At 35.8% G+C, this 26,515-nt stretch overlaps 1 protein-coding gene across 3 annotated transcripts in view; it reads left to right on the top strand.

Annotated features, from left to right (window-relative positions):
• The window catches only part of ADGRV1 (adhesion G protein-coupled receptor V1), a 602,883-nt gene that overhangs the window by 38,798 nt on the left and 537,570 nt on the right, over positions 1 to 26,515 (top strand). For all 3 annotated transcript variants that reach the window (XM_003822773.3, XM_055112209.1, XM_055112210.1), the window contains exons 2-6: positions 14,972 to 15,156; positions 17,940 to 18,089; positions 19,214 to 19,309; positions 22,721 to 22,825; positions 25,252 to 25,365. In XM_003822773.3, the coding sequence (XP_003822821.2) occupies positions 14,972 to 15,156; positions 17,940 to 18,089; positions 19,214 to 19,309; positions 22,721 to 22,825; positions 25,252 to 25,365 (650 nt within the window). The remainder of the gene's footprint in view (positions 1 to 14,971; positions 15,157 to 17,939; positions 18,090 to 19,213; positions 19,310 to 22,720; positions 22,826 to 25,251; positions 25,366 to 26,515) is intronic.

The following is a 26,515-nucleotide window of genomic DNA, read 5'->3' as shown; positions in this document are numbered from 1 at the left end:
TCCTAATGCTATCCCTCCCCCTTCCCCCCACCTCACAACAGGCCTTGGGGTGTGATATTCCCCACCCTGTGTCCAGTTGTTCTCATTGTTCAGTTCCTACCTATGAGTGAGAACATGCAGTGTTTGGTTTTCTGTCCTTGTGATAGTTTGCTGGGAATGATGGTTTCCAGCTTCATCCATGTCCCTGCAAAGGACATGAACTCATCATTTTTTATGGCTGCATACTATTCCATGGTGTATATGTGCCACATTTTCTTAATCCAGTCTATCATTGATGGACATTTGGGTTGGTTCCAAGTTTTTGCTATTGTGAATAGCGCAGCAATAAATGTACATGTGCACGTGTCTTTATAGTGGCACGATTTATAATCCTTTGGGTATATACCCAGTAATGGGATGGCTGGGTCAAATGGTAGTTCTAGTTCTAGATCCTTGAGGAATTGCCACATATTTAGCCAGAATAATAAAATGTTTATTTTTCTTCATATCATTGGTAAATTCACACAATTCCATTTTGTGTCAAAAGTAATAAATGAAAGTGAGAACCAGAAAACAGCACATTGTGAACAAAATTAAATAAAGACCTACTTCTTTTTAAAAACAAAAATTAAAAAAAAGATGCATTAAAAAAACAAACATTCAAAATATCCTTTCACTTAGAAGCAAGGGAAAACCCGGCCGAGTGCGGTGGCTCACGCCTGTAATTCCAGCACTTTGGGAGGCCGAGGCGGGTGGATCACCCGAGGTCGGGAGTTCAAGACCAGCCTGACCAACATGGAGTAATTTCGTCTCTACTAAAAAATACAATAATTAGCCGGGCGTGGTGGTGCATGCCTGTAATCCCAGCTACTCAGGAATCTGAGGCAGGAGAATCACTTGAACCTGGCGGTGGAGGTTGCAATAAGCCAAGATCACGCCGTTGCACTCCAGCCTGGGCAACAAGAGTGAAACTCCATCTCAAAAAAAAAAAGCAGCAAGGGAAAACGAATTCTTGTAAATAAGCCTTGTGTTAAATAGGAACTCATATCTGTGGCAATAGGCTTTTTAGAATTTCATAATATAACAGACTTTTTAGAATATCATAACACTACGAACTCCACTTACCAAACCTGAGATGCAGCCAAAACTATACATGAAGCAAAACCATATATTTTAAATAATAAAAAGTAACTTGGTTTTCAATTTATGAATCTTAAAAAAATACCGTACTAAACTAATCAGGATAGAGAATTGATAAAGATTAAAAATGAAATTGATGAATTAGAAAACAGAAAAACATTGGACTTAATCCCAGATCAAAATAACCAAATAAAGTCAGTAGTCTTATAACTTCATTTTACAGAAGAGGAAGTAGACTCAGACGTTAACAATAGACTCAAACGTTAACAGCCTGCTCATAGTTGCCCTGTTGGTAAGTATCAGAGTACTCTAAGGGCATAGATGCTAGGCTCTGCTGCATTTTTTTCAGTGTGAAGATTGGAATTATCCAACTGGCCAATTAGTCTAAATTCTGGGTAACAGTTTATAGCTTTAATGGCTAGAAAGTGGTTTGCAAGTGATACTGCTGGAGGCTATAATTGCTTGAGGAAGCCAAGGAAATATAGTAAAAACCAGCAGTCATTTGGGGATTGCTGGAGGCTTGGACAGTAAGGGTATACAGGCATCACTACAGCCTGGAACATTATGATCAAGAGCCTTATTAACAGAATAAATAATGAACGTAGACACATGATTTCAGAATATTTGAAGAGGAAAATCTGAAATTGTTAATTAGCCTTTTGGCAACACATCTCCATAAATGTATGCTGTAATGATCCTGTATTCCATTAATTCTTTTAGACTCCCGTATGTGTATCCTATTCATCATCCAATTAGATTCCATTCCCAAATTCTGCAGATGTACAATACAACATCCTGACAATGTTTCGATGCCTGGTACAGTTTTTAATATGTGGGTAGATAGATGGAAGGAAGTAAGTTTGTTTGATTTAACGGAAAACGGTAAGAAATTTTCGAAAGGGGAGAGGGGTGCTATACATAATGACTTCCTTCCAAAGTAGTTGGTATGGAAAAGAGGGAAAGAGTAACTTTGCAGTGGAGCACCCTGACAAATACCACCTCGGCCAGGTAACCAAGCTCGACACCAATAGTGATAAGTCATGTTGATAGTATGTACCTTTTGTATAAGTGATGAGAAAGTCTTTTTGCCTTTTTGGTCTTCCCCAAAACCCATAACCCCAGTCTAATCATGAGAAAGTTATCAGACAAATCCCAGCTGAGGGACATGCTACAGAATACCTGACCACATTCCTCAAAAGCGCCAACGTCATCAAAAATAAGAAAACTCTGAGGAAATGTCACAGCCAAAAGGAGCCCAAGGAAACATGACAACCCAATGTAATGTGGTGTCCTGGATGTGATCCTGGAACAGAAAAAGAAAATTAGCTAAAAATGAAGAAAACTGGAATAAAGTGTTGACTTTAATTAGTCAAATTGTATTATGCTTTGTATTTCTGTTGTGTTATAGAAATGATTAATAGACATTAAAAAAATCAAGATAAAAAGTCATGGTGGTGGCTCAGCAGAAGCTGGGTGGTTTAAAGATTTGTGGTGTTTAAGCCTGAAGAAAGACTGGGCACATGCAAAGTGGTGTGGCAGTGGTTTCCATTTCAAAACACTTTCAGGGCCTCTTGATCTAACTTTTGGTTTCTATCATTTCTTTTTCCTTTTTATTTTCTAAACCTGGAGGAACCACAAATTATTACAGATGAAATACAAACTTTTTTTTCTAACCATGAAAAGTACTGTTCTCCTTCTCTGAGATCGTACATGTAGCTGGGAGGGTAGGCATCTGCAAAGTTCCCAGACCTCTACCTGTGCTTCCCATGCCAGTTGCAGTGTGTAGAGGTGGCGGATACTGTGGTTCAAATTTTGGGGGTCATCCAGAACATCAGAAGCCCCAACATTTTGTTCTTTCACATACAGTGTTGTAATTCATTTCTCTTCTGACCTTGAAGTCCATGATGAGTTTTCATTGTTCTTTTAAACTTTCCTAAGTTCTCAATGTTTCCATCTACTTCAAACATTCCTTCACTCTAATGTTGCTACTGTGGAGGGTAGGCAGGAGCTTGTGGATGTATGGGTGGTGCTCATATAAGACAGTCCAGGATGCCCAATGCTATTTCCTTTGGTCTCTTGACCATGTGGAGATTGAAGCCTAGAAACTGGCACTTCATGGTGCACAGAGATGGATTCCCTCCCCTGGGCCTCATGACTACCTCAGTGCTGTAGCTGTTCATTTTGCTTCCCTTTAGCAATTGAGGAAACTCAAGGCCATGTGAAGGGAAGTGACTTGTCTAAACTTCTACAGCTGGGAAGATGGCAGAGACTAGATTGGAGCCCAAAGCTGAGTGGAATCAATGCTTGCCTCCTGCTTTGGAGGTGACTTGGGGCCCAACACCCCAGGAGGCACTTGCAGTGTCCAGCTAAAGGTTTCATGGCATCTGTGTTAGGATGCCCATGGAGGTACTGCCAGGAATTCTTCCCATTGTCCTATAAAATCAAAGTCCTGGGACACTGCATGGAGGCATTCCACAAGGTGATGAGCGTGCATGTGTGTGTACGTGCCTGCACACACGTGTGTGCAGGCACATACACACACATGCACGCTCACCACCTTGTGAACTGGTTTTCCGCCTCTGAATGACAAGGAGATAAGAAATTTCTTACTTTCCTCTTTGACCCTAGTCTGAGGAGACATTAGGAGGGTATAGGAGAGCGAATTCTCTGTCTAACTGGCAGCTACTGCTTAGCTCCAGGCAAGGGATGCCATGGAGAAATGTGGACCCAGATTTGCCAATTCTGGTAATTTTTCAAAATAATCTAGAAATCCATTTTTTTAAATGTGAAATCTACAATTTTTAAATCTTGGCAAAAATGATCTTTTAGTATTGTTTTGTAATCACAGTTTGGACTAAAAAACACATATCTCTAGGCATCTGGGTTTGTAACATTAAATTCCCTCTTTCGCTTTCTTTCTTACTGGCAGTGAGTGCAAATCATTCATTTAGAAAGCATAAGCACCTAGATTCTTCAGTAAAAACAGACTGTCTTCAATGAAGAGAAAGAAACTCACAGAAAGCATCCAAAGAAACAATTTTTAAAAATTAGATAATACTACTGAATTTCAGGAGAAAAAAAATTTTTGTTTGGCTAGAGCTAATTAAAGTTGTTGCACCTAGATTCTTCTATAAAAACAGACTGTCTTCAATGAAGAGAAAGAAACTCACAGAAAGTATCCAAAGAAACAATTTTAAAAAATTAGATAATACTACTGAATTTCAGGAGAAAAAAAAAATTTTGTTTGACTAGAGCTAATTAAAGTTGTTTTCAGTGAGATCTTAATTTCAAGAAAACTGCTTTTCTTGACTTTTTAAGATCTATGTAGGATTACAAAATTACGTTTGTTTGAGAAGAGTTACAGGGGTCAAAAATCTATCCTTAGATCCTTAAGACCGCTTCATAATTTGAGAAATTGTTGCTGTTGATTTTTTTTTTAGACAGACGGGTGCCATCTAATGGTGGTTTAAGAAATCTTAGTTAAACATGTGATCCTTATTTTTTAAAGGACCTAAAAGACAAGAGTTATCTTACTACTTGACAGAGATACTGTCACATACTCAGATTTATAACCTATGTGAGCAAACTTTGACTTATTTTATTGCTTCTAAATTGGCCTCAAAGGATTTAGATTAGTGAGATTTTCATTTTGTGCTTTGCAAATGTGGGAGAGAGAAAGCACAATTGAAACCCATAATCTTCTAGAGCTCCACAGAGCTCTGGAATTAAAGCTTCTCTACACTGTTCTTCCTGTTTCCATGGTGGGCATATGTAGTCCAAATATAAACAGCTCGAATGGCTTTTGTGATCTGTTTTTTGATGACTCATGCAAACGGGAGTACATGAGCTCATGGAAAATGTCAAGCTTAAATATTCTAGAAAGAAGATAGAAATCAGAAGTTCAGTTACATGAGTTAAAAGACTTTATGTAACCCCAGCACTCTGGGAGGCCGAGGCAGGCGTATCATGAGGTCAAGAGATCGAGACCATCCTGGCCAACATGGTGAAACCTCGTCTCTACTAAAAATAGAAAAATTAGCTGGGCGTGGTGGCACGTGCCTGTAGTCCCAGCTACTCAGGAGGCTGAGGCAGGAGAATCGCTTGAACCCGGGAGGTGGAGGTTGCAGTGAGCCAAGATCGCGCCACTGCACTCCAGCCTGGTGATAGAGTGAGACTATGTCTTAAAAAAAAAAAAAAAGATAAAAAAATAAAAAAACTTTGTGTATTAGATCAAATATTTACTTGCCCTGTTTCTGTTATGTAAAATGTTACTTTTCCTGGAAGTATTTGTCTATACTGCATTATTGTTCATGGAAATGGCCATTGTAGAATCAGTCTTACGTATGTACCATGGCAATTTGTGATATCATGGTTACTTTTCTGGAAAAAATTATTGTGTGTAGGTACATTTTTTGAAAGTTTACAAGCATAACTCTCACACAAATATAAAATGAACATGTCAAGATTTTATTCAACCCATTAGTTAGTGAGGAAACTAATAGAGTGTTAATACTGGTGCAAAAAGCATTTTTGGAACAAAATATTTACAAGAAAATTAATAAAGAAATGATAAGGTAAGGTTTCTGGGTGAGATGTAAAACTGGTTAACATCCTACCGGGAAATAAAGCTGTAACTTATGGATTATATGTTTCACTGTACAAAAATTACTTGCACTTTTCAGCCAAGTAAAAGGATGATGAAAAAAAAGAAAAAAAAAGTACTTGCACTTTTATAGGACAAATTTTTCCAAATTTACATGTGACTTCACTAAGTCTGAGATCTTTTATCAATGGTAAACAATTGTTGATTTAACTGTGTTTTATTGAGTGGGTCTGTGCCTTGTATGATCATTAAAAGCATAGTCCACACACTACTTTTTGGCTTGTATTCAAGCTTGGGATACCTTTTTCTTAAAAAATAATCAGACGTGAGCCTCATGTCTGTGCCTATGCCATTGTCAGAGTAAAATAACTGTGTTTGTCTGAATCTGACAAAACTAAATAAGGCAAGGGAGGATGAAGAGAGTCTCTTGCTTTTTCTTTCTATACCATGCTTTTCCTACCTTCTCATTACTCTAAGAAGGTGGGTTAATCTATTTCTTTACTTGTTTTTTCATTAAATAAGCATGTCTTGAGGGTCATTGTATACCAGGGACTGTACTAGGTGGTGGACAGGTAAAGCTATTCAAGATGGGCAAGTTCAATGTCCTGCAGGTGTTTTTGTTCTAAGGAGAGAAACACAATAAATGCAAATAGCGACAACTACAAAGAAGGAAACAAAAGGGCATTGTTTAAAAGAGGAATATTAGGCTTCCAGGTAGACATTCGTGTTGGGAATTTATTTATTGTCTCAGCTACACACCATAATTATTGTAGAACTCATCAATAAAATGGCAGTTTCCATTGACTTTCACTACACCTATCCATTCATTCTCCAGGGAAGGGTAGACACAATTATGGTAACTTGCACTTTCCTAGACCACATGTTGTCAAACGTACATCAATCAAAAGTGGTTGCCCTCTACACCTAGGGGGCAGTAGATATCCTGGTATTCCCCTTTATATCATCCTGGGATTTCCTTTGATGCTTTGCTGTGTTTGACTCTTGATTGCTGATCCTATATTTTCTTCTTTCTTAGTTTACTTGGTTTATTCCCTTGTTTAGATGGAGAACGCCCTCCAGTAACATCTTGAGAAAGGGTATGTAGAGACAAAAGTTTTAGGTCTTTTATATTAGGAATTATCATGATATTATCCTTCCACTTAACTAATAGTTTCATTGGGTATAGAATTTTAACTATTACCTTCAGATAGTTACCTTTAATATAGCACTTTACAGAAAAGGGTTTTCAAACAATTAGAGAAACCTGCGAGGACAAAAGGAAGGTAAGAGGAAACAACTGCAACTCAGTTTTGGAGCCAGAAGGCAAATGGATGAGTAGTGATTCTCTTAGCAGATCCAAGAAAGCTTAGCAGTAAGCTAGGAGGCTGAGAAATAGCCAAATTTATACAGAATAGCCACTAAAGGCACAGGAAATAATAGTATCAGGTACCTTTACAACTTTGGTGGTGAGTGAGCAACTAGGTGGGGAGAAAACTGCTGCAGGAGATCCTTAAAATCATCATCCCTTCCATCCTGTGCTGCTGCTGACCCCCTGCTTACCCCTCCAAATCTGGTGTTCATTCTCCAGGAAAGGTAAAACAGGATCTCTTGAATGATGATGTGAGCCGTGTTTGTGGGTTAGGATCCCTAAATAAAACAGGGGATTAAGTGACCATATGATGATCGAATTCAGAGACTCCAGTTTTTTACCCCCTTCTACTAGGTCCCAGATGTCTTGGTAATTATATCTGTACCCTTTAGGTGGGAGAATGGAAGATTCTTCTTTGGGGAAACTGATCAATGTAAGAGTAAAGTTTTTTCTGTAGATACTAAAATTGGGACTTTCTAATAAGTGGTTCACTCGTTCACTGAAAGTTGACAAGCCACATCCTTCTGCACATGCTCAGAACTTTCAAGTATTATTTTCGTCACTTATCCTTGATCATATGAAGATATGAAGATCCAGATATTCAGAGCATCCCAGTCATCAGTTTAGTCTCATAATTTTAAGTATATATAGATGATGAAGAATTACCAGATATAGAAGACAGATTCCAGAATAAATAACAAATTATTTTTGTTAATTTAGAGGCAACAAAGAATACAAAGAGGGAAGATTTTTTTTTAAATCAGTATTTTCTAAGATATTTTACAAAATCATTGGATTAATGGAAAAATAACAGGATACTGTTAAATTCTTAGAAATTGAAAACCATAGCATAAATTTAAAAATAGTAGGATAATTGAAATTTGATGATGAATTAAATTCTTGGGAAGCAGAGCAAAAATCAAATAATTGGTAATTAAGATATAAGGAATAAGATATAAGGAAATGAGAAAACTATCCTCAGAATATCAGTGTGGAAATAATAGGAGTTCTAGGAGAGAGATCAGTGAAAATGGAGTGGGGGCAGAAATCACTGTGAAATAATAAAGGAAACTTTGTCCGTTTGAAGGATATGAGTGGCACTTGAAGGGAATTTACAGAGTGTTCATCCAAATGGACAAGAATAAACTAATTCCAAGATGCATCATTCTGAAGTTTCAGAATACTTTACAATGAGAAGAACCTTCCAAAGGGAGGACAACACAAACAATCAGAACGGGTCACAAACACTTTAGAATCAAAACAATTTTAGATTTTTTAGTAGCAACACTAGGAGTTTGAAAACAATGGACTGAGGCTCTCAAAATTCTGAAAGAAAATTATTTTTACCTACAATTCTATACTCAATTAAACCTTTAGTTAAGTGGAAGGATAATACTGTGATAATGTCTAACATACAAGACCTAAAACATTTATCTTTACATAAGCTTTCTCAGGCTGTGACTGGAGGGTGTTCTCCATCAAAACAAGGGAATAAACCAAATAAACTACTAAGGAAGAAGAAAACATGGGATTAACAAACAGAGGATGAAACACAGGAAAGGATTCAGAGAGATTCCAGGATGATAGAAACAAGGATCCCAGGATGACTGTTGCCCATCATGTGTAGAGGGCAACCACTTTTGATTGATGTAGGTTTGATAATATGTGGTCTAGGAAAGTGCAAGTTACCATAATTGTGTCAACTATTCCCCAAGAGTGAATTGATGGGTGTAGTGAAAGTCAATGGAAACTGGCATTTTATTGATGAGAGATACAATGATGATGGTTTGTATCTGAGACAATAAACATATTCCCAACAGGAAAGTCTACATGGAAGCCTGGTATTCCTTTGTTAACTAACATCTTGGAAAGGTGTGCTGATTTCTATAGTCTGTCTTCTGTAGGAATACATATATTTCTGTATATATATACACACATAAACAATCTCTTGAGAGATATAAATGAAGTTGATAACTGGGATTGACTGTGGGTAGGAGCAGCATATGGCTGGTGGAGGGTACTGTGAGGGAGGCTTATTTTTTACTGTTTATCTTTTTATTCCTTTTAAATATTATGCCACATGCATATATAAGTTATTTAAAGATGAATAAAATAAAATGTATTTCTTATAAATTAAAAATAAATAAAAATAAATAAAGACATAACATTAACTACAGTCTGAGTAAGAGACTATTCGTTTTATTTATTACTTTTAAAATGTTTAGCACTTACTCTATTTGTAACATTAGAGTACTTTGCTTTTGAAAGTTGTAAATTTAAATTCTGTTTTGGTTTGGGAGAGGGCAAAGATCATTTTTTTTTTGGTGGTGCTTACCAAATACAAATAAGACAGATTAAGAATTCTTAGAAGCTGAATAATTGATGATAGGAATGATGAAGCTTCTCTTGTTCCACAGGAGTAATTCTATAGTTTTAGAATGCCCCTTAGTAGATGTAATAGAATTCAAGTAATTCTAAACTTGAAAACCTTGTTCCTTTAGGATCATATTTTCAGTATTAATTACCTGGTGGTCACACCATGGGAAGATGCTTGCTATGGCATTGACAAGGTAAAAGATGAAGCTAATAAGGTCAATGCGTTCATTCAATTCTGCACTGGTAATGTTTGTCTTTTCAGGCCCTTGTCCCATCACTCATAGATACTGTACAGTTGTTTATTCTGAAATGTAAAGAGATAGAGTCAACTTTCAAATTGAGGGAAGGTTTTATTTTTAATCGAAGTTGATTAATGCAAAATTAATTGAATTATGATTTTCTTTCATTGTCTTCTATTGGGTCCTAATTCTCATTTATTTATTTTACTCTCTTCCTTATTCTACTCCGTTTCTACATAGTTATTGAGACATAGAAAAAAAGACTCTTTGACTCTTTCCTTTTAATCAGAATATGCTATACCTGTTACATTTCCTAAGGTGCCCATCATTTATTTGAGACAAGATGGGAGGAAGGTACTGTCCTAGATAAACAGGATTTAGAATTTATTGCTTATAATGACATGTTGTTGATGAATTTTATAATATTTGATGCTCTTATGGGCTAAGTAATCCAGGTAAAAAATAAAGTAGGGAAAATAGGAGTATGTTTTTAAACAGGAACAATGAAGCATCGTGGGAAACAGCAATAGGAATAAATTAATGTCAGACTAATGTAAAGAAGCAAGATATTGGGGTTCCTTGGTGACAATCAGAAGGGGCTTAGCTTTTTCAGGGCACTGAGTCAATATGATACACTCTTGTCCTGCTGTGTTCTATTCTGAAGACATCCTTAGTTTGTCTAAGTGTCTTATTAGTCATTACCAGTTTTGAGGTGGAGAGGAAGATATTAGACTGTGAGTACAGATAGTGCTAATAATTGCATGGGAACAGAAGATAGCTAGCGTGGTGTCCTTTCGTGAATCCTTAGAGAAGAATAATACTGTTGAATGTTAGAGTGGGACAGAGGGGACTTTCCACTTTGTTTATCCTAATATGAGTTTGCAGTATCACAAACTGGAGATTGGCGGATAAATATTGATGTTGAAAGTGACGGAAAACCCAACCCAAGCCAGCTAGAGCACAAAACGTAATTTATTGTCTCAGAAACTGAAAACTCTAGGATAAAGGTGGATTCAAGAGCTTAAGCTTGATTATCAAAATGTGGCTCCTTTCATCCCCTTGGCTCTGTGGCTGTGTTTGTTTCATTTCCAGACTGTGGGAGAACTTGCCCCAATTATCACAATCCCAAATACAGTGGTAGAGGGAATTTCCATTCTTATGCTTAAAGGAAAGTCTCCTAATTGTGTCTTCTGTCTTCTTGGCTTTGATTGACCTGATCTGAATGGCCAACCCTATGACTCTGTTTAAGCCAAGGAACATATTTTAAGTATCTTTGTGTCCTCGGTGATTGATGAGCACAGGGTGTTGCATGATGTACAGGTACACAATATACGAATGTTATGTTAAACTGTAAGCTGCTTTTCTGAAAACAACCATTTTACATTGTAAGAGCTGCTCTAATATAGTCCAGATTTTAATTCTGAAATTTTTTTGGAGCAAAATTAGGTGACTTGTTGGAGAGACTGAATATGATTACTAGAATTCAAGAATTTGAGACTTTCTGCCTGTGTGCTATCAGGACTCTGTCAGAACCTCACAGTAGAATTCAGGAAATAAGCAAGAAATTAAATTACATATCATCTTAGCATGCTAAGAGATCTATTAAGAGATAAGGGATATATTGGAAGAAAGAGTTTTAATTTCTTTTGAATCATACAAAACAAAAGTGAGAGGTGGGAGAAGAACATGGATGATAGCTGGAAATGAGAGGATTTGAATATTGGAATATCATCCCATTAGAGAAGAGGAATGATGTCAGTGATGCTAAAATTATTCTTTCACAGTTAAAACAGAATACAAATTACGCACATCATGATCTTAAAACATATGTTTGAAATTCATTTTATAGAGAAGTTTAAAAATAAGTGGTCTGATGGGGCATGAAAAAATTTTGTTAAATCTAGTAAGAGAAAAAAATGACCTAAAATAGATTTAAGACTTATGTGCTGTGTCAATTACTAATGCCTTGTCTTCTGAGTTTAATTTAAAAAAAAGGGAATTCCAAAGACTAGATTTTTAGTGTGATAGAGGAAAGTGTACCTAGCTACTCTAAAAAATAAACTATTCAGCATTTGTGTAATTATGCCTGTCTTCTAATGGGAACTTCATTTTCAAAGCTTTTTTTAATCTTTAAATTCTATTGAATGCCAACTTTGCCTGAACAACTTTTCATACAGTGTGAAAAGATGAAAGCAAAGGAGGTGCAATTATCAATGATGTCACAGAATTTGAGGCATTTCCAATCATGCCTGTGTGCTCATTTTGCATAATCTCAAAACTCACTGATGTGGACCAATTTAAAATGAATTTACTGACTTAAACACAGGATCTTGAAGCTCTAATTGCCTGGGAAACTGTAAGAATGCAGCATTTGAGCTCATTGGTCCTGACATAAAAAGATGCTGTTAAATATTTAAAGTAGTCAAGAGAGCTGTAGTGTCATTTAAATAAATGTAATGTTTATTAGAGTAATAAAGTGAAACTTTTAGGAGATTCATAATTATGCAATCTTATGAGAGTTTTGGTTATTGTGCATGAGCTTGAAATATCTGAATGCTTGGAAACGTAGCATAAATGATTTATCATATTATTCAAGGTGGTGATGTGTGATTTGTTGAAATAAAATGTAAATGGCAGTACAGTGTGGTTATTGGGTAGAGAGTTTGGAGTTAGCCTCCAAAGCCTACATAGCCACTTAACTGAATAATATTGCATATGTTGACTAACCCATCTCTGCTTTAGTTTTCTCAGCTATAAAATGGTACTAATGCTATGCTCACCTTCTTCATAGAGATATTGTAAGGATTAAATGTGTTAATGTATATAAAGTACCTTAAAACAGTGCTATATAAGCATTTGCTGTTATGATCACTCTGTAAAAGTCATTACAGTTTTTCTTCCGAATGCACAAAATCTTAAAATGCAATATCAGAATATGAAAAAACATATGAGGAAGTTCGCACATATAGCATTGAAAAGTTCAGTAGTTAACTCATAACTACAAATTTGGCCTTTTGTATGTTCACTCCAAGACACACTTCTAACACGATTCCTCACACTCTAGGACAGTAATTCTCTAAGTGAATTATACCAAGGATGAGTTGCATCAGAATTAATAGGGCTACTTGTTAAATGCATATTCCTGGGCCTCACTTTAGACTTACTGAATCAGAATTTTTGAGAGTGAGAATTAGCATTTTAACAAATGCCTGAGGTGATCCTTATGCAGGACAGATTTTGAGAACTGTTCTTACTTGTTCATGATTCCCTCTACTCATGCTGTAATTTCACTTTCACTCTGTCTCACATTGCACTTCAGATGTCTTATTTCTCTCAGTTCATGGTTCTGTCACGTCTCCTGTTCAAGGACTGTAGATTTTTCTTTCAAAATCACAGTAGATTGTAGTTGATCTTTTTCTTTCACATCCAAAGCCTAGTTTACTACCTTCTCCCTCTTCCATTTTGTGCTCTCTTCATTGTACCTTGTTCATTTCCTTCCCACTATTTGTCCTAAGTGGGATGTGAAATCATTCTGGCTTTAGAATTCCATAAAAGACCTTCAGCTGGCTTTGGTTTAGCTCAGAACTGCTCCCCCTTTCCTGTCTCACACATGCTTTGCTTTTTCCCTTCCATTTCTCTCATCTTTTTCATTTCCTTTCTTTCCATGAACATTCCTGGGTTGGAAGACAGGGAAGAGTTTGCAGCTGGTCAAGGAAAACTCTTCTTCAGATTTCATTGGTCTTCTGGCAGGTTTGCCTGGAGAGAAGGGACAGGTACAAAGGAAGTCCCAATCCTTCAGCATCTCTGTCCCTGTTAGCTTATATCCCTTTCCTGGACTCCATTTGAACTCGGCATCCCTGTCTGGATTTTAGAGTCAGAAGTGTGTGAGACATCATTGAGCAGTCTCAGACTGCATTGTCTGTATATACTTAACGGAGAACATTGCACTTAAATCCTAAAATATATCAGGAACTCATGTATTTGGCGTGTCTAAGTATAAAGCCATGTGTAGCCAAGTGGAAACACCACATACAAGAAAATTGTATTACTTCTTGGCCAAGGTAAAGATTAATAGGAAGCATTTTGGCTCATAGAGTATGTAATGCAGCTCTCCTTTAAAACACGTGAACTTTTTTTTTTTTTTTGTCATTTAATTTTTATTTATTTTTTTATTTTTATTTTATTTTATTTTTTATTTTTTTATTTTTTTATTTTTATTTTTTATTATACTTTAAGTTTTAGGGTACATGTGCACATTGTGCAGGTTAGTTACATATGTATACATGTGCCATGCTGGTGCGCTGCACCCACTAACTCGTCATCTAGCATTAGGTATATCTCCCAATGCTATCCCTCCCCCCTCCCCCCTCTATGTTCGTGTGACTGATCACATAGATCCATGGGAATCTTAATGATCCGTGAGGGAAATTGTTCACATTTTTAGAGGTATATCTACATTACAAAACAGCAGCACTTTCAGGAGACCACTGCACTGTTGTGCTTTGGAAAGCACTTGAATCCCAGAGTGCTGAAAGTAGGAACAGTATTGATGACTCATAAACACACATATCATAGTAAAAAAAAAAAAAAAAGAAAGTAGATGTCATGAAAAAAAGGAAATATATACTTTGGCAAATTTGCTTATTTTAAAGCAACATGGACATTTTCTTAGACGTGGTCTTAGTATTTTAGCTAGTAAAATGAAAGAAATTTAAGTCCTGGAAATTTATCCCTTCTTTGAAAGGATTAGAATTTCTTTGCAATAACTAAGAATTTAAAAAATTCTCAAAGAAGACAAGTTTAAGGAAAAAGTAGACACCAACCAAGAAATCAATTTATTGCTAAAAATTTGGCTTCAACTGTTTCAGTTTTGGCTGGTATTTCGTAGTTTTATTTGTGTAAATATGGGCTTTAATTAAATTTCCAAGTTGCTGCTTAGGTTTTTCTTAAAATGTGGATGTCAATAAATTTTTTACATGAACTAAATTTAATAAGTAAGTTTAACTTACAGCTATTATCTTGGTATAGAAGCTAAAAAGCAAAAAGTACTTCTGAATAGTAGAAAGAGAACCATAAGAATAGAATTGTGTTTTTTTAACTTCTGTCATCACATATTTGAGTTTGATGTCTTAATAGTTGATGTATTTATGTCTTAGTTGTTTGCTGTCTAACTCTTCATACTGTGTTTATATCTATAGACAATACAATCTAATGAGAATAGATTAGATATATTTTGTGATTAATATTTTTTTCTTTTTGTTTTAGGGATGCCCTCTGCATCTTTATTAGTAAATCTTCTTTCAGCTTTACTCATCCTATTTGTGTTTGGAGAAACAGAAATAAGATTTACTGGACAAACTGAATTTGTTGTTAATGAAACAAGTACAACAGTTATTCGTCTTATCATTGAAAGGATAGGAGAGCCAGCAAATGTTACTGCAATTGTATCGGTAAGAAATTATTGTAGCTCTATTTTTACTGAAATAGATATGACGTTTCTTAGTTTTAATGGCAAGGATTTTTTTTTTCTGTTTGAGATTTTGAGCAGTTTCATTATGATAAATGATGGATAATTTGCAGATAATGCTATTCCATTTTTATCTCTTACAGGTTTATAGAGTGCTCCACCATAATCATGTACATTTAACAGTACTATTTTTAAAGATATAGACTGATCATTTTGTAGTGTTCATATATTTATTTTAGAACAAGAACTTTTCATTTTGGGTAATTTGGATTGTAGCTATCTCTGCTCAGATACACTATCTATTGCAAGGTAGTGTAGAGAAAACGTATGGAATATTTAAAAGTAGAAAAACGACAATAGTAAAAAAAAACTTTAGTTATGTCCAAGAGCTCTTTCAGTGGGAAAAATTAAGTATATTAACTTAAGTAAATGTTGGGTAGAATTTGTTAAACTATTGATCTATCTAGCACACAATTTAGTTACTGGGTGGATTGTGTGTGCATGAGTATGTGTCTATTTTTAACCAGAAAGTTATGTCATGTGACCACTAAGAGTATTGCTATATTTGAGTCTCAAAGTACTTATACTTTTTGTTTGGAAAAATAAAATCTTAAGAAATAGGCTTAATTATCACATTATGAAATATTATTAAAAGAGAAGATGAAGAAAAATGACCTATGAATGAATCCAATGCTATAATTTTAGTTATTTGTGACATATATCTATATATAGAAATTATTTTTAGAGTACACATTATATTAGATAATCTTTTTCATAAAATTTTGATTGAATCCTAACAATTTTTTCAGGTTCCTTTATCATTTTCACAACTTTTCTTAATGGTATTGTAATTACTTCCTGATCATTCTTCCTTTTCATTGTGGTTGCTTCTAATTTTTACTGTTACGAATGTTATTCTGGTAAAACTGTTTACATATATTTTTATTTTTACCTATTTCGAATTGTTAAATGATTTTCATAGGCTGAATTACTGTGCTTTTCTGTTTGTTTCAGTGGCTCTTGATAATTCTTTCTTAAAGCTTGTGTCATTTTCTATAGTAAGGTATATTTTCCAACACCCTTCACAACTTACTTGGATTTCTCAAGTATTTAAAACTTAATTTATTGTTATGTATGAGAACTAGAAATTGACTAAAATTTCCCTATACATGATTTTTATTGGTACTAAATCAAATATTTTTTCTAGTAGCTTAATTACTCATTTTGAGCTCTTTCATGAAAGAGATCTCATTTTGATCTGCACAAGCTCATGCAGAATCTTACTAATAATACTGAGAATCTTACCAGTAATGCTGATTTCACAGAATAAGATCCTAAAAAGTTAAGGAAAAGTTTATGATGATTAAAACATTTGAAATGCTAAAATAATTAGATCTTTATTGGAGATGTGGGAAAATATAAGTACAACTTTAGGTTGAGTTTGGGAAAGAGCAGTTTCTTTGAAACTGATAGGGAAATAATGGATTTTCCTGACACAGTTTTTGGCAGGCCACATACATCTCTTTCTTTTCCTTTTCTCTTTTTTGTTGATATATAATAGTTTTACGTATTTTGGGGGTATATGTGATATTTTAATATTTGTATACAATGTGTAATGATCAAATTAGGGGAATTGGGGAATATCCCCAATGATCCCCAATGATCAAATTAGGGGAATATCCCTCACTTCAAACATTAAACTTTTCTTTGTGTTAGAAGCATTATAATTCCTCTCTTCTAGCTATTTTGATATATACAATAAATTAATGTTAACTATAATTTCCCTACTGTACTATCGAATACTGGAACCCATTCCTTCTGTTTTTGTACTCCTTAACCAACTTCTCTTCATTAACCTCTTCCCTTCTCAGCCTCTGGTAACCACCATTCTACTCTCTAACTCCATCAGGTCCACATTCTTTAGCTGGATGAGAACATGTGGATGAGAACATGAGATATCTATCTTTCAGCACCTGGCTTATTTCACTTAACATAATGACTTCCTGTTACATCCATGTTTCTACAAATAAAAGGATTTCATTCTTTTTGATGGCTGAATAATATTCTGTTGTGTAGCTGTGCATATATACAACATTTTTTTGAGAATTTTAGCTATAATTTGTCTTATTGTTAGGTTTGCTGTTGTCTACTCCAGATCAATCAAGAGCAGAGAAAAAAATTCACATAATTGCTTTCCTATATAATTCTTTTTCTATGTAATATTTGTTTTTGTTTCACAGCATGAACAAATGATTTTGTTTAGAATCATTTCTTTTTTCCTTTTTTTTTTTTGAGGCAGAGTCTTGCACTGTCGTCCAGGCTGGAGTGTAGTGGTGCGATCTTGGCTCACTGCAACCTCCACCTCCCGGGTTCAAGCAATTCTCCTGCCTCAGCCTTCCGAGTAGCTGGGACTACAGACACACACCACCACACCCAGCTAATTTTTGTATTTTTATTAGAGATGAGGTTTCACCATATTGGCCAGGCTGGTCTCGAACTCCTGACCTCGTGATCCGCCCGTGTCGGCCTCCCATAGTGCTGGGATTACAGTAGTGAGCCACTGCGCCTGACCTGGAATCATTTGTTTATTTCTGAAGATAAGTTTTTTCAGTTGTTAAATATTTATGATTTTTGTTTTTGTACACCCTATCTATAAACATAAATGTCACTTGATTTATGCTTTTTCTCGATTGCTGTAATTAACATCTGTTTTACTTGTCCTAATACTGTGTTAAATAAGAATGATCTATATTTTGCATTTGACAGCTGTATGGAGAGGACGCTGGTGACTTTTTTGACACATATGCTGCAGCTTTTATACCTGCTGGAGAAACAAACAGAACAGTGTACATAGCAGTATGTGATGATGACTTACCAGAGCCTGACGAAACTTTTATTTTTCACTTAACATTACAGGTAAGTCCGTGTTTCCTCCTTATAAAAATTATAAGGAGGACTTATAAAACTTATAAAAATATTTTAGTGCTTAACAATCTATCTATCTAGAGATGAGCCAATTCAGATAACTGGTGGTGGTATTCATAGAATCCAGAACTGACAACCTCTTCAGCGCTTCCACAATCTGGTTATTCCTTGATCTTGTTCAGAAACTCTGCAGCTAGTTTTTGGATCCATTCAGCTTACTCGGGAATTGCCATGACAGTTACTCCAGAAAACTTTGCCTTCCCTTTGGCCTTTTTTTCTTTTATTCCTCCCCTGCTACCAAATGTACAAAGAATGACTGTGACTTCTGAGTTCAAAGGACAAGAATACAAAAAGCGGGCATGGAAGTGGGAGGTCCCTGTGACTTAAATTCAGAGTACCGCTGGGAAAAAAACCTGAATAGCCTTAGGTTTAATTAAACTTTATGGCTTGGTTTATTAGGTTGAGGCAATGACTCGCTAACACCATTCTGGTTGTTTTTTCTAAAGAGCATTAAGAATTTTTTTTGGAATAATTGTGTCACTACCATTAAAATGTTTGTGAAAATTACACTTCAGTTATGTTTTGCTCTTTTAAATCATTCTTTAAAAAATATACTTTTGTGCTGCTGTTGAATATCAGTACAAATGTTACAGAAAACTCTCCATTTTATAAACAGTTTTAATGTTTTATCTTCAGTTTGGTTCTGTGATTCATAGAATAACTAATTCTAAAGTTCCAGTACCTTCAATAGCATGGGAAAAATTACATTGAATACAATTTTGTGCTGTGTACTTAATTCTGTTATATTAGTGATAACATAGTAATTATAACTAATTTATAATATAGTATTATTAGCCAGTGATTATTTATAATTATACTATCATATATTATTAAGAGTCAGTGACTAATGGTTTTCAAAACTTTTTTGAAAATTTTTCATTTGGAACTTCTTAACCATATTGATGTAATTGGAATGTTTACTTAATCTGTGCATTAAGATTACATATGTATTTTTATTATATTCTGAATACTTGAAGACAAATTCTACAAAAATAAATTTTTAACTTATTATTTTATTTTTAATTCATTATTTTATTTTTGGGATTTTATTTTAGAAACCTTCAGCAAATGTGAAGCTTGGATGGCCAAGGACTGTTACTGTGACAATATTATCAAATGACAATGCATTTGGAATTATTTCATTTAATATGGTATGGACACAATTTGATGATACTTGTGGTTGCTAGATAATAGTTTATTAAATTTTAAAAATTAGTTTTCATGATGTTAGCTAGTATCATGCTGTGTTTTGATATTTAAATAAAATTTGCTTTAACTTTGTCCCTGTTTCACATTCTGTAGACCATTCATTTGTTCTACCTAAGATGTTTGTGAATTGAGGACGCTTGTATGATCGTGGTCTTTTGTCCTTATCTCTTTCTGCTGATTGTTCCACCTGACTCCTTTGTTACCTCTTCTGTCTTTAACTCAGATATACCACCCATTGCCTTTTCCTGATTTCCCCAAATGTCACCTAAAGAAAGTGTTGTTTGTTTGTCAGACTCTTCTGAAAGTTTGGAGTTAATGGGAGATGAGAAAGCATATTGAAATAATACTTTTCTTTTTTTTTTTAATTATTATTATTGTACTTTAAGTTTTAGGGTACATGTGTACAACGTGCAGGTTTGTTACATATGTATACATATGCCATGTTGGTGTGCTGCACCCATTAACTCGTCATTTAGCATTAGGTATATCTCCTAATGCTATCCCTCCCCCCTCCCCCTACCCCACAACAGATGCCGGTATGTGATGTTCCCCTTCCTGTGTCCATGTGTTCTCATTGTTCAATTCCCACCTATGAGTGAGAACATGTGGTGTTTGGTTTTTTGTCCTTGCGATAGTTTGCTGAGAATGATGGTTTCCAGCTTCATCCATGTCCCTACAAAGGACATGAACTCATCATTTTTTATGGCTGCATAGTATTCCGTGGTGTATTGTGCCACATTTTCTTAATCCAGTCTATCATTGTTGGACATTTGGGTTGGTTCCAAGTCTTTGCTATTGTGAATAGTGCCGCAATAAAAATACGTGTGCATGTGTCTTTATAGCAGCATGATTTATAATCCTTTGGGTATATACCCAGTAATGGGACGGCTGGGTCAAATGATATTTCTAGTTCTAGATCTCTGAGGAATCGCCACACTGACTTCCACAATGGTTGAACTAGTTTACAGTCCCACCAACAGTGTAAAAGTGTTCCTATTTCTCCACATCCTCTCCAGCACCTGTTGTTTCTTGACTTTTTAATGATCGCCATTCTAACTGGTGTGAGATGGTGTCTCATTATGGTTTTGATTTGCATTTCTCTGATGGCCAGTGATGATGAGCATTTCTTCATGTGTTTTTTGGCTACATAAATGTCTTCTTTTGAGAAGTGTCTGTTCATATCCTTTGCCCACTTTTTGATGGGTTTTTTTTTTTTCTTGTAAATTTGTTTGAGTTCATTGTAGATTCTGGATATTAGCCCTTTGTCAGATGAGTAGATTGCAAAACTTTTCTCCCATTCTGTAGGTTGCCTGTTCACTCTGATGGTAGTTTCTTTTGCTGTGCAGAAGCTCTTTAGTTTAATTAGATCCCATTTGTCAATTTTGTCTTTTGTTGCCATTGCTTTTGGTGTTTTAGACATGCAGTCCTTGCCCATGCCTATGTCCTGAATGGTAATGCCTAGGTTTTCTTCTAGGGTTTTTATGGTTTTAGCTCTAACAGGTAAGTCTTTAATCTATCTTGAATTAATTTTTGTATAAGGTGTAAGGAAGGGATCCAGTTTCAGCTGTCTACATATGGCTAGCCAGTTACTTTCAAAAAACTTACTATGAACTTAAATTGAATAGCAGGTATTACATCTCTTCAAAATTCTGTAGTCATCCCAACTCTTAGGTTTTCCCATTAATTAATATTTTCTGAAGATTGAAACTTCCTTTCATTTCATTCACCTTTGCTCAATACTGTATTTTCTGTTCCTTAACTGAATTCCTGTGGCTCTGGCCAATCCTGTGATCAGAGAGTTTTATCTTTAGAAACAAATACACAAAATAGGGCCCTTCTTGAGATAAATTGTTTCCAGCTCCTAAAACCAAGTTTATCTCCAATACAACTGAATCTGGTCACTAAATTTTAGACTCCAGTAACATTCCTGACTCGGAGTCTCCTTGAATCACATTACTAATTATAATTAATAAAACACGTTGCAATACTTCCCAGCTTTTCATTTATTTTTAGATTGCTACTACAATTGGTTGTATTGTATGTCATTTTCTTGGTACCTTAACTTATCTTTGAAAGAAGTGGGCTATAAGTAAATATGATCTTTATAGTGCAGTATCTTTGTTAAAAAGGGTATTTGGCCAACCTCAGTTTAGTAGAAATTCGGTAACCTCCATTATACTGTCATTTACAGACATTAAGTTAATTAATCAACCATCTCTTTTATTTGAATGATAAGGAATTGAATGATAAAGAATTGTTAATGATGAAGCAGGCTCCCTTAATTGCTAAATTTCTCTCCATGTGGCTTTCCTGCTACACTTACTCCCTGTGTATCACCTCCGACCTCATACTGATTTGTTTAAAGGTTTCTTTTGTTGTTGTTGACATTATATATCTTAGCCTCTGGGAATGAATCCTAGTTTCTGTCATGGGTCCTAGGTCCCTGACTGGTGGGGGTCTCAGTGCTGCCAGGCAGCCTCTGACATCCTTAAAATTAAACTAACCATTGAGCTCACGGTGGTGCTCAATAGGCTGGCTTTGCTTTTCAGCCCTGAGGATGATTATGTTGGTAGTGAAGATGACATTGATGATGATGATAATAATAGCAACATTTACTGAGCCCTCAGTATATGTCAGGTACCAGGATAAGCACTTGATGTGAACTATCGCATTGAAACCTCATCACAACCCTTCAAGACGGACATTGCTAACCCCAGTTATGGATGGGGCTACTGAGTTTTGCTGTCACCCTGAGAGCTGGCAGCTGCTTCTGTAGCCTGTATGTACTTGGCTGTGTCCGTGTTCCTCCTCTTCTACCCTGAGTTTCCACCAGCTGAACCAGCATATTTCTTTTGAAGTCTTTGCTTTCACCTCCTGCAGAGATCCTGTCCTGAAAGTTATTAGCAGTGTCTGCTTTTCACTGACAAGCTGGCTGATGTGGAGAAAGAGTGGTTGTGGACAAGGCCAAGTGGTGGTCCCAGTGACCTGCTGCCTTGGTCTGGAGGCTTAATTCATGTTTGTGACCTCCTGGGCCCCTGTGAGCATTTGAGTTTGTCACCTTTCAACTAAAAAACCTTTAAATTCCTCAGCAGAAGAGCTAGTTGATGGTAGAACCAGGACAAGAAACCACATCTTTTGCCTGACTAGTTTTTATGTTCCCTTTACACTATTCTTTTTAACTTTTTCAGCATTTTAAAGCTATAGTTCATTGATGCTAGGAAATATCACATTCTTATCGTACAGTGTGGATTGATGTGTCTGTGGAAATTGAGTGTTTCTGAGGTAATAGTTTTTACCGCCTCATACCTCTGATTGCTCAGCTCCTGATCATCTGTGCTTGCTTTCCTCAATAGCTTCCCTCAATCGCAGTGAGTGAGCCCAAGGGCAGAAATGAGTCTATGCCTCTTACTCTCATCAGGGAAAAGGGGACCTATGGAATGGTCATGGTGACTTTTGAGGTAAGTTTACTCTGAAGTCATTTTATTTTATTTATTTTTATTTTTATTTTTTTATTTTTTGAGACAGTCTTGCTCTGTTGCCCAAGCTGGAGTGCAGTGGTGCGATCTCAGCTCAATGCAACCTCTGCCTCCCAGGTTCAAGTGATTCTCCTGCCTCAGAGTCCCGAGTAGCTAGGATTGCAGGCACGTGCCACCATGCCTGGCTAATTTTTGTATTTTTAGTAGAGACAGGGTGTCACCATGTTGGCCAGGCTGGTCTTGAACTCCTGGCCTCAGGTGATCCGCCCGCCTTGGCCTCCCAAAGTGCTGGGGTTACAGGCGTGAGCCACTGCACCCGGCCCTGAAATCACTTTAAATGCGAACACTGGGGTTCATACCAGATGGCTGCAATTTTGAAAATCAAAGTTCCTTGTATAATAAACATGACACAATACAATTAAAATAAAGATGAATACTTTTCTGATCTGATACATTTCATGATTAATATAAAAATGTTTTCCTTGCAGCTTGTGTATACAATGCTTACATGAAATACAAGTAACATTTTAGATATGTGGGAAAAATAAATCATAGGATAGAATAATAATGTTAATTCTATAAAATTCATGGAACTTTTATGATAAATGTTTTCAAAGACAGGAAATTTTAAAATACCCATGGATTACTTAGGTTTACATAAAATTATTTAATATGTTGTCTTTCTCTATTTTATTTTATTTTATTTTTTTTGAGACAGGATCTTACTCTGATGCCCAGGCTGGAGTACAGTGGCACTATCATGGCTCACTGCAGCCTCAACCTCCTGGGCTCATGCAATCCTGCTGTATCAGCATTCTGAATAGCTGGGAGTACAGGTGTGCATCACCATGCCCAGCTAAGTTTTAATGTTTTTTGTAGAGATGAAGTCGCATTATGTTGCCCAGGCTGGTTTTGAACTCCTGAGCACAAATGATCCTCCCTCTTCAGCCTCCCAAAGAGCTGGGATTACAGTCATGACCCACCATGCCTTCCCCCTGCCCCCCATTTTTTTCAGTACACCAAATGGATGGTGTTTGTAGCCATTGCACTCCACCATGGGAATCCATAAATGTTACAGGATGTGGCATGAATATGATAAGCTGTAGGTGAGGTGTATTTTTCAGGGGCTAGCTCTAATCATTTTATTTGATTGCTTACTGACCATGTGCCAATCATTGTGTCACCACATTGCTGTTCTATGAGATACACATTTAAATCTTCAACTAATTTTTGTGTTTTTTAGGATCCACAACATGATTATATACTATTTTCAAACATTAGAGTGTTAGCAATTTCAGATACCAGTTTCTTTCCTAATTATTAATTGTAATATCAATAAAATGGAAGCATATTTATTTAACACAATTCTATGGTAGCATAGAAGAGTTCTGTTCATGCTTGTGGGTGTCCACATCATATGGTAGTTATGTTAGCTACACAGAACATAGAATAGCAGAAGACAATAATGCATGAAAAACACAGTAAACACTAACTAAATATGCAGTAGTCTTGCAGGTTTTACACTGGAAGCATTACAGTTTTTCAGGTACTTAGGAATATGCATTTAGACAATAAATTTTTGAAAATTTTTCTGATAAATATTGGAAAAATTAGAAAATAATTGGCTGTAGAAAGGATAAATCATCCAGAGTAGAGTGTTTTCAACTTATCTATGGATGTCTAAAGTTATTTTATCAGGTTTGTAGCCTGTTTTTTGTTTAAATAATTATAAGTAACATTTTTGGAGTGCTTAATATTGCCATATACTGTTGTAAGTGCTTTATATTGATTATTACTGCATACGTATAGCACCCCTCCCTGGCACTTGATCTCTCTCATGCTATTCTTAATTTTTTCTCTATGATACTTCTTATCATCTAACGCATACCCATTCATTTATTTATCATTTATTCCCTTCCTTTAAATGTCAGGACTATATGGAGGGGAATTTGCTGTGTTCACTGCTAAATCTTTAGTACCTAAAAGAGATGCAGCATAGAGTACTCAACAAATGCTTTTTTAAATGAATGATTTTATTTATTCTTCACATCTTCACATCCAGCTTGTGAAGTGGAAAATACTGGTATTACTTGAGGGAATTTACTAATCTTGAATACCCTTTTTTCCAAGAAGAAATATTTGTAGAGTTTTTTTTCCCCCTCAGGTTTAACATAATGGTTGAGAAAAAACAGCTCGTAGAAACCACGTAGTTTAATGCAGTTATAGTCAATATCTATAATTACGTTATAGGACCTATTAATTTGAAGGGCAGAATGATGTATGGGTTAGTGTAATTCTTGCAGAACATCTTTAAACTTCAGATTTTTGTCAGCTGACATCACAATGATGCTTTCTCAATCTTGTGAAGTATTTTGCATTTATTGATGGCATTTTGTGTTTCTTTGCAGGTAGAGGGTGGTCCAAATCCCCCTGATGAAGATTTGAGTCCAGTTAAAGGAAATATCACCTTTCCCCCTGGCAAAGCAACAGTAATTTATAACTTGACAGTACTCGATGACGAGGTTGGCTAATGTTACATACCCAAATGGGACAAGGATTCTGTGTTGCAGGACACAGTCCTGTATAAACTTAGTGTATTGTGGCCAGTCGCACCTCAGCTATAAATAGCTGACTGTTCTGGAATACATCTTATTACTATTTATCTTACTTAATTCACATTAAATTACACATCTAAAAGCTGATGAATCTGAATATAACTGGCAACCATACATCATACAAATATTTAAGCATTTTGTATACCCTGGTAATCAATTTTTGTTAGTGCTTTCAATTTTGAGCAAGAACAATACTAACCTAGAATAAATATTTTACCATAAAAGCAAAGAAAAATTCTACTGCAGTTGGTATTCTTTTGTTTGGATTTTTTTGTTGTTGTTTAGAAGGAGTCTCGCTCTGTTGCCCAGGCTGGAGTGCAGTGGCACGATCTCGGCTCACTGCAAGCTCCGCCTCCCAGGTTCACACCATTCTCCTGCCTCAGCCCCCGGAGTAGCTGGGACTACAGGTGCCTGCCACCATGCCCGGCTAATTTTTTGTATTTTTAATAGAGACGGGGTTTCACTGTGTTAGCCAGGATGGTCTCGATCTCCTGACCTCGTGATCCGCCAGCCTCGGCCTCCCAAAGTGCTGGGATTACAGGCGTGAGCCACCGCACCCGGCTTGTTTGGATATTTTTAATGTTCACATTTATGGGAAGATTTTTATTATTTTTATATTTCACATTGGAACTAGCAAGGATAGAGATACATGATACAGCTAGCTTAATTGCTAAGAAAAGAATGAATCTGAACAATAATGTGCAAGGATGTCCCCCACCGGAGCTAAACGAGAGAAAACATGACTTTTTATAAAAGAAACTAAGTTTTGCCAGAAAAGAAAACAAAAAGAAAATAGCTGGGAATTTGTAACCCTCCCTCTACCCTCCTACAAAAATTCTGAAACTAAATCACAAAAAAACTCAAGAGAAGGGAAAAAATGTATTAGAGTATTAGAAGACATTATTAGAAAAGAATTTTTCTCTTGAAAAAAAATGAAATATTTGGAAGCATTGATATCTCCAGTTCCTCTGGTTCTGGAAGCAAGCAAAAAAACCTTTTTGTTTTAAGATCTCAGAGCATTGAATGGGCTATAATTTGGGGAGATGATTAATTATAC

This window comes from Pan paniscus, chromosome 4 (assembly GCF_029289425.2).
Source record: "Pan paniscus chromosome 4, NHGRI_mPanPan1-v2.0_pri, whole genome shotgun sequence".
In the NCBI taxonomy this organism is placed as follows: Eukaryota; Metazoa; Chordata; class Mammalia; order Primates; family Hominidae; genus Pan; species Pan paniscus.
Note: the sequence above shows the minus strand (reverse complement) of the source record. Positions and strands in the feature narration are given on the sequence as shown.